This window comes from Dasypus novemcinctus, chromosome 8 (genome assembly GCF_030445035.2).
Source record: "Dasypus novemcinctus isolate mDasNov1 chromosome 8, mDasNov1.1.hap2, whole genome shotgun sequence".
Taxonomy (NCBI): Eukaryota; Metazoa; Chordata; class Mammalia; order Cingulata; family Dasypodidae; genus Dasypus; species Dasypus novemcinctus.
Window position 1 is genome coordinate 62,704,332 of NC_080680.1, and position 17,880 is coordinate 62,722,211.

The following is a 17,880-nucleotide window of genomic DNA, read 5'->3' on the forward strand; positions in this document are numbered from 1 at the left end:
AGGGTAACACATGAAGTTATTTCTTTTAATATTCAAACCACGTGACTCTGAGCCTTTAGCCTGCCTCTCTTCTCTCACTCAGGATTCTCCTGCCTTGGGGATTTCTCTGTCCAAGGGGTCAGTCACCATTATGCTCACCTCCAGGAGAGAAAGCCAGAAAAGTTGCTTGTCACCCAGAAATCCTGGCTCTCTGGCTGCTGCTGCTTTCTTGGCCACTAGATGTCACCAGTGGTCCCACAGCCCAATGAGAGCGAGGAGGCAGGTACCAAGTTGCAGGGCTGGCATGGAGGAAGGGGTCCCCCAAGAGTTAAAAACTTAGTTAACAGGTTCTGAGGGTAATGGATGGTGATAATGGTAGCACAATATTGTGAATGGAATTAAAGCCACTGAAGTATATATTTGAATGTGGTTAAAGGGGGAAATTAGGTTGTATATGTTACTAGAATAAAAGTTAAGAACAAAAACCAAAAAACCAAAGGACTGTACAATACAAACAGTGAACTTTATTGTAAACTATGAACTATAGTTAATGGTACAATTATAATATTCTTTCATCAGTTGTCACAAAGATACCATAGTAATGCAAAGTGTTGATAATGGGGGGGTGGGGAATGGTGCATGAGCACTCTTTATGTTCTGCAGTATTTTTCTGTAAACCTACAACTTCTTTAACAAAAAAATTTTTTAAAATATATATTAAAATAAAAACACTTCTGAGACAAAGGTGGAAGCAACCCAGTTTCCATCAACAAATGAATGGATAAACAAAATGTGATACACATGCATTGGAATGTTATTGGTCATAAAATGTAATGAAGTTATACATGCTAAAACATGGAAGAGCCTGTAAGACATGTTTCATGAAATAAAACAGACAAAAAAGGACAGGTATTATATGATTCTCCTAATAGGAAATTCACAGAGACAGAAAGTAGGTTAGGGAAGCGATTGGCTCAACTGATAGAGCATCCACCTACCATATAGGGGGTCTGGGGTTTGATGCCCAGGGGCTCCTGGCCCTTGTGATTAGCTGGCCCATGTGCAGTGCTGCTGCGTGCAAGGAGTGCTGTGCCAGGTAGGGGTGTCCCCCCGCGTAGGGGTACCCAATGTGCAAGGCGTGCACCCTGTAAGGAGAGCCACCCTGCGCGAAAAGAGCAGCCTTTCCAGGAGTGGCACCACACACACGGAGAGCTGACGCAGCAAGATGACACACAAAAAGAAACACGGATTCCTGGTGCCGCCTGACAAGAATGCAAGCGGACACAGAAGAACACACAGCAAATGGACACAGAGCAGACAACGGAGGGAGAGGGGAGAGAAATAAATATAAAAAAATTTTTTAAAAAAGAAAGTAGATTAGAGGTTACCAGGGGCTGGTGGGGAGATGTGATGGGGAGTTATGTCTTAACGGGTACAGAGTAATGAAAGGTGGTGGTGGTCGCAAAACACTGTGAATGTAACTATTACCACTGAAATGTGTGGTTAAAATGGGATATTTTGTGTTTTATATAAATGTTACCACAATAAAAAAATAAAAGAGAAAAAAAACACCCTGAGGGGTGGAACTCAGACGCCTGACCTTACTAGAGGGAACAGATAAGTATCATGTGGGGAGTGAGTTGGGGAAGAAGGATGAGGCTTAGAAACATTTGCTGTGTGCCTGTTCTGACAGAATTTTTCCTCACTCCAGTCACCAGACCCATGGGCATCCTGTGACGGAAGCGACTTTTGCAATATCTACCCTCTTGCCTCAATGGACCTCAACAGGCAACCTCCCTCATTAGGTGAAACTGTCTGATGTCCATCCCATCATAAGGTTTGGGTACTAAGTCCTCTCCATGGTGACCTGGAATGTAGGAGGAGGAGTGTGTGCTCACAGTAGGAGGTGCATAGACCTGGGTCCTGGGTCCCAAAAGATCCTAAGCACCTGTATCACAGAGAAAATGAGACCTGCCACTTATTTTTAAAGATTTTATGTATTTATTTCTCCCCCGTCATTGTTTTGTGCTTACTGTCTGCTCTCTGTCTGCTTGTCATCTTTTTTTTGGGAGGCACCAGGAACTGAACAGGGAGGGAGGGAGGCGCCTGATTGCTTGAACCACATCTGCTCCCTGCGTATTGTGTCTCTCATTGTGTTTTTCCTTGTTGCATCATCTCATTGTGTCATCTCATTGCATCATCTCGTTGCATCATCTCGCTGCATCATTCATTGAGTCATCTCATTGTGTTATCTTGTTGTATCATCTCACTGCACCAGCCCAACATGTCAGCTTGCTATCTTGCTCATCTTCTTTAGGAGGCACTGGAAACCAAACCTGGGACCTCCCATGGTGGTAGGTAGACACCCAACTACTTGAGCCACATCTGCTTCCTGTTGCCACATATTTTTGCAGCTTTTTTGTCTCCAAGTTGAGATTTTAGTTTCCTGACAGCCCAGTGCACAGTAGAGTTTCAAATAAATACTTGCTAGTTGATTGAATGCTAGTGTTTTAGTTTGCCACAGGGCTGCCAATGCAAAGTACCAGAAATGGTTGACTTTTATAATAGGGATTTTATTTAGGATAAAATTTTAGAGTAACAAGCCATGAAATGTCCAAGTCAAAGCACCATCAGACGTGCTTTCTCACCAAAGTCAGCTACTGATGATCCTGTGTCCTGCCATTTGGCGAAACAAAATGATGGCTGATCTTTGACGAGGTCCCTGACTTCCTCTCCAGAATCTACTGTCTCTCAGAGCTCAGCTGTGGGCAACCAGGCATAGGGCTTGTCTTTTTCTGGGCCTCCCCACTCAGTCTTGTTTTTTTCTGCTTTCTTTTCAAGTTTAGCTGTGGACTCTCAGGCATATAGCTCATCTCTTCAGCCTTGAGCTGCTCCGTGGGCCCAGCTGTTGGGGACATTGTGCTTAAGCTTTGGCTGCTAGCGATTCTCGAGTTCTCTCTCACACAGCAGGGTCAAAAATGGCAGCTTCCTTTCTCAGTGTCTTTTTCTCTGTGTCTCCATACAAAGCTCCAGTAAGAAGGTAGAAATTCCAACTAAGTCACACCTTACTGATACATCCAGTCAAAAGGGCCCCATAAACTCTTTTTTGGGATTCACCAAATTCAAACTGTCACAGCTAGTTTGAGGGTTATTAATGTAGGTGGGAGTGATCTGGATTTCCTCTCTGCTGAGATTCAATGAAACTTTTGCCACCCACAGACCTCCAACTTTCTGGAGTCAGACTTGGATTTGATTTCAGCATATGAATTAATTGGATATGTCACTTAATTCCTCAGCACCTCAGTTTCCTCATATGTAAAAATGATGTCAATATCTAACTTTCAAATGGCCGTGAGGATTAACTGAAATAACAGTGTGAAAATATCTAGTACACAGTTCATTGTAGGTGCTTAATAAATGTTGTTTTGTTATCCATCCTCCTAATTCTCTTGGTCAGACATTAAATAGTCACCTAAAGAAAGGAAAAAGACAGTCAACTTGCATTATTTGCTGAATCTTTATTTAAGAATTTGCTCATTTGCTAAAATTTATTAGTAACCCCAAAATTAATACTTAATACTTTTGGGGTCATTCACAGACATGCACAGAATAACAAAACATTTGAGTCACTTGAGGTGCACATTTCCAGCTGAAGTCAAACCAGGTGACACTCTACCTTCTTGTTTCAGCTCTCCAACTGTGAAGAAGTGCCCTTTTTGTAGTGTGTTTAGTGCCATATTTTACATATTTTCATGCATTTTTGTTGGCAATTTCATTATTTATTTCTCTCTTTTTTTAAAGATTTATTTTTTACTTATTTCTCTCCCCTCCCCGCCCCAGTTGTCTGCTCTCTATGTCCATTTGCTGTGTGTTCTTCTGTTCTGCTTGTATTCTTGTCAGCAGCACCCAGAATCTGTGTCTCATTTTTGTTGCATCATCTTGCTGCGTCAGTTCTCCTTGTATGTGGTGCCATTCCTAGGCAGGCTGCATTTTTCGCACTGGGTGGCTCTCCTTATGGGGTGCACTCCTTGCGTATGGGGCTCCCCTATGCAGCAGACACCAATCTGTGGCATGGTGCTCCTTGCCTGCATCAGCACTGCGTGTGGGCCAGCTCATCAGATGGGTCAGGAGGCCCTGGGTTTGAACTTTGGACCTCCTATGTGCTAGGCAGATGCCCTATTGGGCCAAATCCACTTCCCAATTTTGTTATTTAAAATGGCCCCCAGGGGTAGTGCTGAAGTGCTGTCTAGTGTTCCTAAGCACAAAAAGGCTGTGATGTGCCTTCTGGAGAAAGTGTGTGTCAGATAAGCTTCATTCAGGCACAAGTTATAGTGCTGTTGGCCATGAGTGCCATGCTAATGAATAAACAATATTTTAAGTAAGGCGGCCTTAAACACACATAAAACAAGATTATGTATACTGATTAAGATGCTGTGACCAGAACCTAACTCCGTGTTTACTCTAGGAACAATGGTTCAGTATTAGCTAGTTCAGTATCTGCAGTGACTTTATAGAACATTACTGTGAGTAAAAGAGTCAACCCTCCTTAGAAGTATGGCACAGAAATCCGCTGGTCAGTCTGCCAATGTTGTCCACTCTCAGTGGACTGCCTGGTGTCTCTTGAATCACTTTCCTGACAGAGGACACTTCCCTAGGCACCCCCTACTCCACCTGTCTCCCATCTCTAGAACCTTAGAAAAAAAAGGCACATGGCTTTCTTTGTTCCCAGTCACTAATGGCTCCTGGGTAGGTAAGAGTAGGAGGGAGAGATAATTCCCTCCTCTTCATCCTCATCAGTAATCTCTACTAAGCCACACGTGTCTCTGGAGCCTGAAAGGTGAGGGGGTGGGTTCATTATGCTTCTTCAGATATGTAAGACCTCTTTTCATCCAAGTGCTTTTTGCCAATTGATGGCAATTAGAATTATTTTTAGCATATTTGAAAACTTTCTTTCCCATATTGTACTTGGGAAATCTAAAGCACTGTGCTACAGTTAACTTTTCCCTCTGCTTATGACTAATATAAAATAATAATAATAATAACTCACACTAAACATTGATTTTAGGTCATTTTAAAGATCATTGTTATTATTTTTGTAACTTAAAGCTTAGCCTGTATATTAGTTTTCTATTGTGGTATAAGAAATTACCATAAGCTTCAAAGCTTAAAACAACATCCACTTACTATCTTGCAGTTCTGTCATCAAAAATCTGGGCATGATGTCAATGGGTTACCTGCTCAGGGTCTCAAAAGACTGAAGTCAAGGTGTCAGCCAGGTTACGTTCTCATCTGGAGCCCAGGATCCTCTTCCAGACTTACCTGGCTTATTGAAAGAATCTAATTCCTTGTGATTGTAGGACCATCAGCTGGGGATTGCTCTCAGTTCTGAGAGACCACCCCCAGATCCTTGTCACGAGGCCCCTTCTGTGAACCCCTCCCACTCTCATGCTTTGAATCTCTCCCTTGGGAAGGGCACAGTCTCTTAAGGACTTGCCTGAATAGACCAAGCCCACCCTGGCTCAAAGTCAACTGATTAGAACCTTAATTATATCTGCAAAGTCCCTCTGCCAAGAAAATAATACAATCATGAGAGTGATGCCGTCATCTTCATGAGTCCCTCTCACACTCCAGGAGAAGTGATTATGTGGAGGGTGGGAATCTTTTTTTTTTTTTAAAGATTTATTTATTTATTCCCCCCCTCTACCCCTCCCCCCGGTTGTCTGTTCTCTGTGCCTATTTGCTGTGTGTTCTTTGTCTGCTTCTGTTGTTGTCAGCAGCACGGGAATCTGTGTTTCATTTTGTTGTGTCATCTTGTGGTGTCAGCTCTCCATGTGTGTGGCACCACTCCTGGGCAGGCTGCACTTTCTTTCGCACTGGGTGGTTCTCCTTACGGGGCGCACTCCTTGTGCATGGGGCTCCCTGGCACGGGGACACCCCTGCATGGCACGGCACTCTTTGTGCGCATCAGCACTGCGCATGGGCCAGCTGCACACAGGTCAAGGAGGCCCGGGTTTGAACCACGGACCTCCCATGTGGTAGACAGATGCCCTAACCACTGGACCAAGTCCACTTTGGAGTGTGGGAATCTTGGGGACTAAGAATTCTGCCCACCACACTACATATCATAATTATCATCAATACTCAGTGGTTCCTTTTGTGATTTTCCTGTCCCCAAAGTGGAAAAAAAAACCCAAATCCCAGTCTTACAATATTTTTTATCATTCATTTCCTTAGTTCTTTTCCCAATAACTGGGAGTGGGGATGATTGTGCTAGTAATGAAAATAGTCTTTGTCTCAAAATTCTTGGCCAGGAGAATTTCAGAATAAAGGGGGGTGGAGAGGTCTCCATTAATTCATCTTAGCCCTGGGAGGGTCTCGAGTGGCTGACCTCTCTTTCGGCCCCCACTAAAGTTTTACTGGAGTTGCTATTGGTACTTCTGTTTTACCATCTGATAACCTTAATCATTGTCAGGGTTCCCCTTCAGGAGAGGACTAGGGTGGGCCTTTCCATGCTGCCATGCAGGGTACTCCTTCAGGCTCCTCTCTGACTCTTCCTCATTTCTCTGAGCTTCTAAAGCAGGATTGGTAATTACGCCATGTGGACCAAAAACAGGACCACATGCCTGTTTCCATATGGCCCATGAGCTAAGAATGGGTTTTTACATTTTTTTAATGGTTGGAAAAAATAAAAGAAGAATATTTTATGACACCTGAATATGAAATTCAAATTTCACTGTCCATAAATAAAGTTTTGTTGAAACACAGTCACACGCATTTGTTTGTTATTGTCTATGATTACTTTCATGCTACAATGGCAGGGTAATATAGTTGTGACAGAGGTGGTATGCTTGCAAATCCTAAAATATTTACTCTGGCTGTTTACAGAAGAAGTTTGCCAACCTGTTCTAGACGGTGGTATGTTTCTGGATCCTGTGTATTTTTGCTCATATGATCTCTTTTGGTGATACTATCTGGGCCATGACTTTAAGTACCATCTATATACTGATGACTTTAATAAGCTACAGACTCATAGATCCAATCCTTCTCTTCTTGAATATCCAACATTTTCCCTCCTCTCACCCCTGCTTCTCATAATCCATCAGCAGGTCTTGTTGATTCTATTTTGATAACATCTCTTAACCCATCCGCTTCTCACCAGCTGCACTGTCACCCAATCCAGGACCATCTCTTCCCCAGACCACTGAAACACTCTCAACTCATCTCCCTGCTTCCTCTGTTGTTTAATTTATTCTCTACACAGAAGCATTTTATGGTCTTAAAATTTAAATAGACCATTGCCTCTACCCTGCTTTAAATTCCACATGGCTGCCCACGGCTTCCAGGATAACCTCCCAAGTCCTTACAGCAGCCCCCGAGACCTGCCTACCTCAACATTCTTCTCCTTTGGCTCTTTCCCTCCTTTATTAAATGTAGCCCCAATGGTTTTCCTTCAGCATTTCCAATTGCCAACCCCTTTTGGATCTCAGGGTCTTTTTACTTCCACTTCCTGGAATGCTCTTCTGCCTGCTCTTCCCATAACTCTCCTTCTGGCTTTCCAGGTCCCAGATTACATACCACCCCTTCTAAGGTCTTCCCTTGCCAACCAAGCTATAGTAGTTCCCACAGTCCCCACTTCTCTCTGCTTCAGCTGGTGCTTGTTTCCTTGTTGGAACTCATCAACATTTGTAATTTTTATATTTATTGGATTTTTTTTTCTGTCTAACCTTACTAGGAGATAAGAATCAGGAGGACAGGAAATATGTCTGCCTTCTCCTCTTTTGAATCCCCTGGTTTTCACAGTGTCTTTCATATAGTAAGTTCTCAATAACTATTTTTAGAGATAATAAATAAACTGGAGGTGGATGTGGGCTGCTGGTGTGGGAAAGCATGCTAGAAGACATGTTACATCCTCCAGCTACTGGGCAGGAGATACTTTTTACAGTTGCCTCAGCTCTGGAGTTTAAACCTTGGTTTACCAGGATCTACTGCTTCAACAGTTTCTTTTTCACAGCCAGAGGTGTCTATAGGCTTCACTGCTTCATAGCTCCTATATACCAGTGTTGTCCTAACAGAGGGGCAAAAACACTCTCATTCCAGGATTACAACTCATCAGGTTCCAAAGGGGTGGTGTCACTCTGTGTTCTTCTGATTAAATACAACTTTTTATTTTAAACAATACACAGATAAAGAAAACAATGCAAATGAGTGACTTAATGAATTATTCTAGGGCAAACACCTGTGTACCTATCACCAGCCAGGAACAGAACTTGGTCACCATCTCTGAAGTCCATCTATGTGTCTAGTCCTAACCATACTTCCCTCCCTCCTTACATATAGGTTTCTTCATCCAAATATGCACCCCTAGTCAATGTAGTTTAGCCCAGACCATTTTAAAAACTTTGAGGGAAGTGGGTGTGGCTCAATCAGTTGGGCACCTGCCTACCAAATGGGAGGTCCCAAGTTTGGTTCCTACTGCCTCCTAAAGAAGATGAGCAAGACGGCGAGCTGATGCAACAAGTGAGATGATGCAACTAAGAGACATAGCTAGAAACACAATGAGAGACACAACAAGCAGGGAATGGAGGTGGCTCAAGTGATTGGGTAACTCTCTCCCACATGGGAAGTCCCAGGTTTGGTTCCCAGTGCCTCAAAAAAAAAAAAGACGAACAGAGAGCAGACAGCACGTGAAAACAATGAGGAATGAGGGGGGCAGGTAGAAATAAATTTTTAAAATATTAAAAAAAACTTTGGTATATCTTTTAGTCTCTTTTAATCTATATGATTCCTCACCATCTCTTTTCCTTTTAATTTATCTGCAGAAGGACCTGTGCTATTTGAGCTGTAGAAGTTCTCACATTCTGGAGTTTGCTGATTTCATACTCACAGATAGTTCACCATGTTCCTGCAAATTAGTAGCTGGATCCAGAGACTGGACTGTCTTCAGTTTCAATCCCTGTGGCAAAATTAGAGGAGGTACATAATGCCTGGTTCTCTCTGTTTTTGTGATAGAAGCAGCCATTGTTGCTTAATGCCGATACCTAATAATTCATTGGGGTTTGTGAAATGGTGATATTCTATGATTTCTTTTCACTTAATAGCTGAAATACTTTCATAAAGAGAAAATTTCTCTTATCAACTATTTGGTTAACCAGGGATAAAGATAATATAAGGAAGACAGGGATTCTTTTCTTTATTTGCCACTTTTCAAGGTTAAAAAAAAAATTGGTTCCCTATGATCGTCCAAAAAGAATCAAAGATATATAAACTCTTGAATTTAAAAATATTTGGTGGATTTCAAGCCATTGCAAATTGTCACCATTACTGAAACTCAAACTGTCCTATCTTTGGCCAGTGGGAGTCTCTCCAACTTGGCTTTTGAATCTCTCTGACATGACCTTAGTGGTCTTTGGTACTTTTTTGCTATCTTGTAAGACAACAGGGTCCAGACTCACCTTGTACATTTCCTGCCCAGATCTGGACTCAGCTATCATTCCATGAAGCACGGTTTCTTTGCTTGTTTGTTGGTTTTCGTGAGAAATTATATTTCAAGACCATAATCTGGGTTCTAGGAGTGCTCATTGCTGCCAGGTTGGTCATTGTTTCTAGCCCAGTTTGGTGGTCAAACTCAATGGACAGGGTTCATGGTCATGAAAAGGGCTAAGAATTGCTCTATGTAAACAGTCCATAATAATCAAAGTCCTTTAGCCCTAACTGACCTGAAAAGTTCCCCAGAATTGTTCTCCACAGGAGAGGGTGTCAGCTCTGTCATCTAAACCAAACTCTGGTCTTAGTGACAGTGTTGTACCAACCTAAAATCTTCCACTGCAGCTTTAGTTAAAAATAGCACAACTTCTTCACTTTCTGTTCTCAGTTGCCACATGGTTGCCACATGGGGGCTCATGTGGAAGCTGCCTCCCTCCTCAGGGGTGAAGTCATCCCTATAGATAGCGCGGTGTCCCCAGATTCTCTTCATCACCTGGTCATATGCTGGCAGATATTTCCCCTGGCCACACTACATAGAGAAAGGGTGAGCCCTCCTCGTCTCTGCCTTGCCATGCTCCTCCTACCACTCCTTAAAGCTCTCCCAGCCTCTCTCCTGCACCCACAGCCTTCAAGATCCATATCAGGTCTCAGGAAGTCTTCCTGGACTACTTAAGCCTCCCTGTGCCTTAGTTTCTCCATATGTGAAATGCAGAGAATTAAACTCACCTCATCAAGTTGTGAACTTTATACAAGTTATACCTAGAATAAGGCTCAGCACAGCAAGTCCTCAATAAATTTGAGCTTTTATTCTTACTCTAGTCCAATAGGTCTCAACCCTAGCTGCATATTAGAAACATATGGGAAGGTTTTAAAAGAAAATAGTGGGGAGTGGAAGTAGCTCTGTGGTTGAATACCAGCTTCCCATATATGAGGTCCCAGGTTCAATCCCCAGTACCTTTGAAAATTAATAAATGAAAATAGTGATGCTTGTCCCCAAATCAATTATGACTTAATTGGTCAAGGAGTAACCTGGGCATTGGGATTTCTCAAGTTCCCCAGGTGATTCTAGAGCAGGGGACTCTAGCAAACTGCTGCTTCTTTTGGTAAAGTTTACCTGGAAAACAGACATCCCTATTTGTTTAGGTGCTGTGTATGGATGCTTTCCCACTACAAAGGCAGAGTTGGGTAACTGTGATTGAGACCTAATGGGCCACAAATGCAAAAGTGTTTACTACCTGGTCCTTAAAAAAACAGTCTGCTGACTCCTATTCTAGAGCCTTTCTACTCACAGGGTGTTCCAATAACCAGCCGCTTCAGGATCCCTTGGGAGCTTTTAGAAAAGCAGAATCTCAGGCCCCACAATGGACCTAGTGAGTCAGAATCTGATTTTTCACAAAAGCCCCAGGTGATATACGTACTTACTATGGCTTGAGAAGCAATGCACGAGAGCACCTTTTTCTAAGCAATTCACATCAAAATTTAATGACACAATCTATTTTCTTTGTTGAGTGTTTCCTCTACTGAACTGGCAGCTCTTTGAGCACAAGGGCTGTATCTTGAATAGGCATTCCTATTTTTTAAAAAAATTAATTAATTTTTAATGTTACATTAAAAAAATATGAGATCTCCATATACCCCCCACCCCCCTCACCCCACTCCTCCCATAACCACAACCTCCTCCATCATCATGGGAAATTCATTGCACTTGGTGAATACATCTCTGAGCACTGCTGCACCACATGGTCAATGGTCCACATTTAAGTCTACACTCTCCCCCAGTCCACCCAGTGGGCCATGGGAGGACATACAATGTCCAGTCACTGTCCCTGCAGTGCCACCCGGGACAACTCCAAGTCCTGAAAATGCCCCCACACCACATCTCTTCTTCCCATTCCCACCCTCAGCAACTACCATGTCTACTTTCTCCATCTCAGTGCTACATTTACTTCCACTACTAATCACATTAGTTCCAGAATAGAGTATCAGTAAGTCCACTCTAATCCATACTCTATTTCTCCATTCTGTGGACCTTGGGATGGCTATATCCACTCCACTCCTCTATCAAGAGAGCATCCCTATTTTTTATGCACCTTCACATTTCATCCATCCATGTATGTGATGCTGCCCAAATAAAACCTCTATGGCCTTGTATTTTCCTAAAGGGAAATAACTATTATTTAATAAGTAATAGTTATTAGATCACAAAAGCAGAGTGAAGAAACATAACCTTGTGAATCCTGCCACATGTATTATACTAAGGATTGTACCTTAAAACAGTTTCAATCCTGGTATCCACAAAGGAATTGCATTTAGAAGTGAGCTCCACCTCCTCCAGGTGGATACAAGTCACTCCAGGAGAGAAGATTTTAATAACTAAACCTTTGGGAAGTACTGCTCTGGTGGAGGGCAGCAGAACCCTTCCCACGCCAGTCTTGAGCCTGGGGCTCCCGCCTGACTCTCCGCTGGAAGTTGGTGGATCCCTGGATGAATCTTGTGGGTGTGGGTCCTGAGAGCACGGGGGAAGGGCAGGAGAGAGATGTGGAAGGTGGGAGGGGGCGGCTGTGAAGGAGCCTGAGGGACCCTCAGTAGACCTGCGGCCCTCGCTGGGGGAGGCAACTGTACAGGCAGGGCAGCCGTCTGCAGGGCCCTGCATGCTTTAGGAGAGAGCCAGGACTGGGGCACAGGAGCCTGACCAGCCAGGCACAGGAGCAGAGGAAAACAAGAGCACGAGGCTCCCTGCTGGGAGGACCATGCTGTGAGCAAGCCTCTACCTCCCCTCCGCAGGTAGAAGAAAACAAGCAAGGGGCTCTGCCCTTCCACTCAAGGAGAGTGTCAGTGCCCTGGGGTGAGGACAGGAGAGTCTAGGGACCTGAGACTAAGGCTTAGAATGAACAGGGCTGAGTCATTAAATACCCAAAGGAGACTGTTTTAATAACTAAACATGATTGAAAAGTCTTTGAGCAGGGCCAAAATGATATAAAGAAGCCCCTACCAGGTGGGAAGGTGGAAGTATTCAACAGAGTGGAGAAGGAGAAGTTCTTGGGGTGGGGGAGAAGTGCATCATAGTTAAACCCCAAGCGAGTGGAGATGCCTTGATAAATGGGTTATTTTATCAAGCACTTCTGGGAGGTGCCGTATGCCCTGCTCCTGCCTGAAACCCTACCCAGTTGGACTTTCCATCCCTGCCTGCCATCGGCCTCTTGTCCTCCTGTCCTCTCACTGCACAACCTCCTCCATGTGTGGACATGGTCCTCCTTCCCTCTTTCCCTACAGGGACAGCAATGCAAGGCCATTGCTCTATTTTAGAGTCTCAACTTGGTTAACATCAGCTCCAACACAGCCAGGTGATTCTGCTCTGGTTGCCAAGCTGGGAACCTTGCTTACTTTGGACTTGGAGAAAAATGACTTCAAGGTGTGTTGACTGACAGGGAAGCCTATCCTCACCTGTGCACACTGGGGATGGGCGGTGGAGGCAAGGGCGGCACATATGGAGATGAGAAGGTCTGGCACTATTTTCACAACTGTTCTGAGCACTTTTTGGAGTGTCTTTTGCATCCTAAAACAGCTCCTCTGTCTTAACTGTTTCCTTCACACGCAGCAGCCCTCAACCTCAGCAATTGTTTTACCATCTGCTCTTGCTCCCAGCTGATTGGACCAGGAATTTGCCCTGATCAAAGGCTGGCCCATCAGCAACTCTTCCCCAGGAACTCAGGACCGAGGGAGATGGCCAGTGTCTGCGTGATAGCACGCTATGCGTGCCTGTGGACTGGAGAAGTGGAGGGCACACATGGGATTTGTAGAGAGAGAAGACAGGAGCAAGGGTAGAAGTGGAGAGAGGGGCTTGACAACTTCCCAGTACCTTCCTGAAGCCCAGCTCCATTATTTCTTTTGGGTCCTGTGCATTGATATACTTCTGTACCATGTTAATACATTTTTGCTGACTCTAGGTTGAGCTGGTTTCTGTTACTTAAAACCAAAGGAGGCCTAATGAATGCAGGAATGATCTGTAAGACAAATTGTTACCTGGAGTTCAGCCTTAGGCCGCTCCCCCACACCTACTCCCAGGAGTCCCCTTGGAGGTTGCTTCTGCTCTGGTGATTGGGGCACACGGTTTAATGCTATCTCCATCTGTAGGGAGAGCCACCTACAACTTTACTTAGTAATACATTTCCTTTCCTTACCACATTAGTTCAGCCATTTTGAGAAAAAAACATAACAATTTTATCTTTACTATTCCCCCATCCCCCTGCCTTTGAAACCACCACTGCAGCTGCTAACAGAAGCATCTCTATGTAGAACATTCTTTGTCCTTCTGCAGAAGACAAAGAATTATTCAAAAAGCAGCCAGCTGCTGGTACTGGCAGGAGAATGAGCGGAGTCTGTCAGCTTCACTCTTTCTCAGCTGAGTCACCACTATCTTCCTCTTGATCCTGATTTTCCTCTTACTTTTCCTGGTCCAGAAGATAGGGGCCATGGCCCTATTCTAGCTCTCTAACTCTGGGAAGACCCACCTGCTCAGTGCTCCCTCTTTGTTGAATCTGCATGTCTTTTTAAGCAAGCCTGACAGTTAAGACAGGGCCCCTTGACTCTAAACAGCACCTCCACACACAAACACACAGCTCATCTAACAGTGCAAGATTTACTGAAAAATGTCTCTTGTTCTAAGCATTGAGGACAGCCAGAGAAAAGAAGAAAGAATGACTTTAAACGTTTCTAGGGATTTTCCTGTGTCTCTGGGAAATCTACTTCGGCTTTGTCTCCTGAGTTTGCTACTTGCCAAACTGTGTGTTCTTGGACAAGTTATTTAATCCTTTCTCTTCTCTCATGTGCACCACGGGGATAATGACAGTGTCTACCTCATGGGGGTTAAATGAGATAGGCAGTGGGTCTCAAATTTAGAATTGTGGAAAGAGTTTTAAAAATTCCAGTACCAGGTGGCACCCAGATCAGTTAGGTAAGAATTTCTGGAGGTGGGAGCCAGCCATCAATTCTTTCAAAATCTCCCTAGGTAATTCCATTGTTTAGTCAAATTTGAGAGCTGGTGAGATAGTATTTATAATAAACACTCAATGAATGGTAGCTGCTTCAATTATTACAATCAAAAATTAAGTGAGAGTCCCCAAAATTAAAGAGATGACTGTAATTGAAGGCTTGCTGGGACCAGACTCATTCCTTCTTTAATCCACTCAACCAAAAATGACTGAGTACTTACTATGTGCCAGGCTCTGTGTCCTCCCCATTGGGAAATAAAAAGATCATATTGCCTTCAAGATGAAATTCAAGCTCTTTAGGACAGTCTGGCCTCTCTCCACCCCTGTGGTGTCCATCGCCTGCCAGGGCTATGGCCCACCTGCTGGTGAGCTCCAGCCACACCAGATGGTTTGTACTCAGTCCAGGCCCTCCTGTGTCTTGTGCCCTTCCCCATTTTCTTCCTTTTGTCGAGGAAGCCCTTGCCATACGTCTCCCTCTGCTTTTTCACCTGGCCTGCCCTATGGGATGAGTTCCTGATTCAGAGCCCAAAGAACAGATGGGGCCCAGCACTCCCTGGCAGCCCCCACCAATTCCCCTCTGATAAGTGAGCTGGCCAGTGCCCCATCAGGCTCAGGATTCCTTGAGCACCCTGCAGTGTGTGAATGATGAGCTGCCAAGCTCTTTTCTCCACAGAAGCACTGGACAATTCTCTCTCTGCTATCCCTCCTGCTTCACTTAGGCCCAGGCAGGCTTCCTTTCCTTTGCTTTGCCTTGCTCCACTGGCTCTGTTGTTCCAGGACTACATGGAGCTGTTCCCCAAGGCCCCCCTGAGGGACAGCACTCTCCTCTTGAGTAATCCATGGGAGTAGGGCAGCTCAGAGCCCACTAATTGGCTTGTCCTGAAAGCCTGGAGGCTGGATCTGCTGTGGCCACTATATGAAACCCCATGAAGTTGGCAGTCTTGGGGGAGTGAGGAGCAACACCATTTTGCAACCAGGAATGAGACCCTCTAACAGCTCTGCATTGCAGCCCTGTGACAGCCGAGGGGTGTGGTGGCTGCCACAGCTGTGAAGAGTTCTGCTAAAGCCAAGAGTTCTGTTAGGGATCTTCTTTGTCTTGAGCCCACATTCCACCCCCAAGTGGTCCTGCTCAGAAAGGTCCCAGCACTTTCTTTGCATCTGAGTCTGTCAGGAGGTGGCCCCATTGTATAGATTTGTGTGTCTTCTCACTGGGCCCATGGAGATCTTTCTGTCATGTCTGTCTGGGCAGACCTCATTCAGTATTTCAAGCCCACACACACACCCTTGATTCAGGCTCTTCTAGTCCCAGGCCAGTGCCACTGAATAAAGTCATTAACTTTGCAGCCAGGCATAGACAGGGTGACATCTTCCTTCTGCATTCATTCTTCAAGATTTATCTTAAGTCTTTGGGCATGGGAAAGAGGGAAAAGAACTAATATTTGCATACATTTATACATGTTATCTAACTTAAACTTTCACAACAAACTTAAGTAGTTGGTGTAGTTGTCCCTATCTTTCACAAGGACATATAGCTGGAATAGCAGTTAGCTTCTGACGTGTAACAAACCATCCCCAAAATAAGTGGCTTAAACAACAGCTACAGGGGAGCAGACGTGGCTCAAGGGGTTGAGTGCCTTCTTCCCACATAGGAGGTCCCAAGTTTGGTGCCTCCTAAAAACAAACAAAAAAAAAACAGCAAGCAAACAAAGGTAAAAACTAACTCAGGGGAGCCAATGAGTGCCAGCTTCCCTTGTGCAAGGTCCCAGGTTCAATCCCTGGTCCCAGTACCAAAAAAAAAAAAAAAAAAAAGAAAACCACCACCACCACCAGAAAACCCCAGCTGTTTTGTTGCAACAATTCTAGGGAGTGCCTGGTTGTCAGTTGGGGCAATAGGAGTAGCGGCACATTTGGGCCACATGATCTCTCTCATCCTCCAGCAGGCTGGGCTGGGCTTGTTCACATGGCAGCCTAGCAGGATTCCTAAAGGAAGAGAGGAAGGGCGAGGGTCTCTTGATGCCTGGGCTTGGACCTGACCCAACATCACTTCTACTGCCATTTATTGGTCAAAGCAAGTCATGAGGCCAGATCAGAGTCAAGGAATGATGGAGTGGGCTATGCCTCTTAATAGGAGGATAAGCAAAGATATTTCAAGTGGGTGTGCATTCATGGAGGGGTGGAGAATTGTGGCCAATTTTTCAATATACTCTATTTGGTAGGCAGCAGAGGTAGGATTTTATTTTTCAATTATGAAAATAGCACATGCAGATGAAAAAATTCAAACAGTATAAAAGGGCATATAAGGAACAATCTTACCCCGAGGTAGCAAAACACATTCTAATCTAGTCCTACTCTCCACATGTAAATACCATTAAGAGTTTCTTGTGTATTTTTATATGATTTTTTCCATGTATATATACAAACAGATACACTATCCTGAACTTTGTTCTTTTCATGTAACAATGCAGCTAAGAGCTCTTCTGTAAACACAACCAGAGATATTCCATTCCTTTCACCACAATAGCAGTCCACCGAATAAATGTATCACATTTTATTGAACCACATCCCCTACTGGTAGACATTTAGGTTATTTCTGGGGTTTGTTGCAAACAATGCTGCAATGAACATCCTTGAATATCCTTCTTTGCATACTTGTAGACTAGAGTCCTACAAATGGGATTGCTAGGTCAATTATCAGATTTGAGCCCTGATCTGTTTTCAAAGCACATGCTATTTCCAAGATGGGACTCAGGTTCCCAGGTGTTCCAGATTTTTCTCCTACTAGAAACTACCTTAGGAACCAGTGACCCATATGAAAATGACCCTGTGTCACATGCCTCCTTACATCCCCTTCCCCCATGCTCTTTCCCTCTTGGGAAGGCTCAAGAGATCCTGAGATATGCATTATTAAGCTTTCCAAGGCAATCCAGATTAGTTGTCTTTTTTGTGCCTTCCTTTATGAATTCTTTTTTTTTTTTTGACAGGCCAATGAGCAAAGAATCCTAGTAACATGTAACACGCACATGATGGGTTCCATTCAGGTGAAGGCCTAATGCGTAAATGAAAGAAGATATCACAAGTAGTACAAACAGAGGCAAGTGGTAGAAGAATGAACTTGAATCACAACAGCAAATATAGTAGTATATACCAGCTGTCACATCTAGAAGTTGTATTACTCGAATTCCATCCTTGTACTTTACCAGTTCATGAACATTAGGTAGGATAGCAAATATACAGTGCAGAATATCTTGAGGTCATATATTTCATTCTTTAATATTGGTTTGGGGTTTCTTTATGGATCTTTTTTATTTTTTAATTTTTTTTTGAGGTACCGGGGCTGAGGACTGAACCCGGGACCTCATAACAGGAAGCTGGTGCTCAGTCACTGAGCCACATTGGCTCCCCTGAGGTGGTTTTTTTGTTTGTTTGC

General features: G+C 44.0%; 1 protein-coding gene across 1 annotated transcript in view; it reads right to left on the reverse strand.

Annotated features, from left to right (window-relative positions):
• Window positions 1-479: 479 nt before the first annotated feature.
• SLC24A2 (solute carrier family 24 member 2) overlaps window positions 480-17,880 on the reverse strand; it is a 353,299-nt gene continuing 335,898 nt past the window's right edge. The window contains exon 11 of the mRNA XM_058301921.2: window positions 480-3,451. Coding sequence (XP_058157904.1) covers window positions 3,448-3,451 — 4 coding nt within the window. The 3' untranslated portion in view covers window positions 480-3,447. The remainder of the gene's footprint in view (window positions 3,452-17,880) is intronic.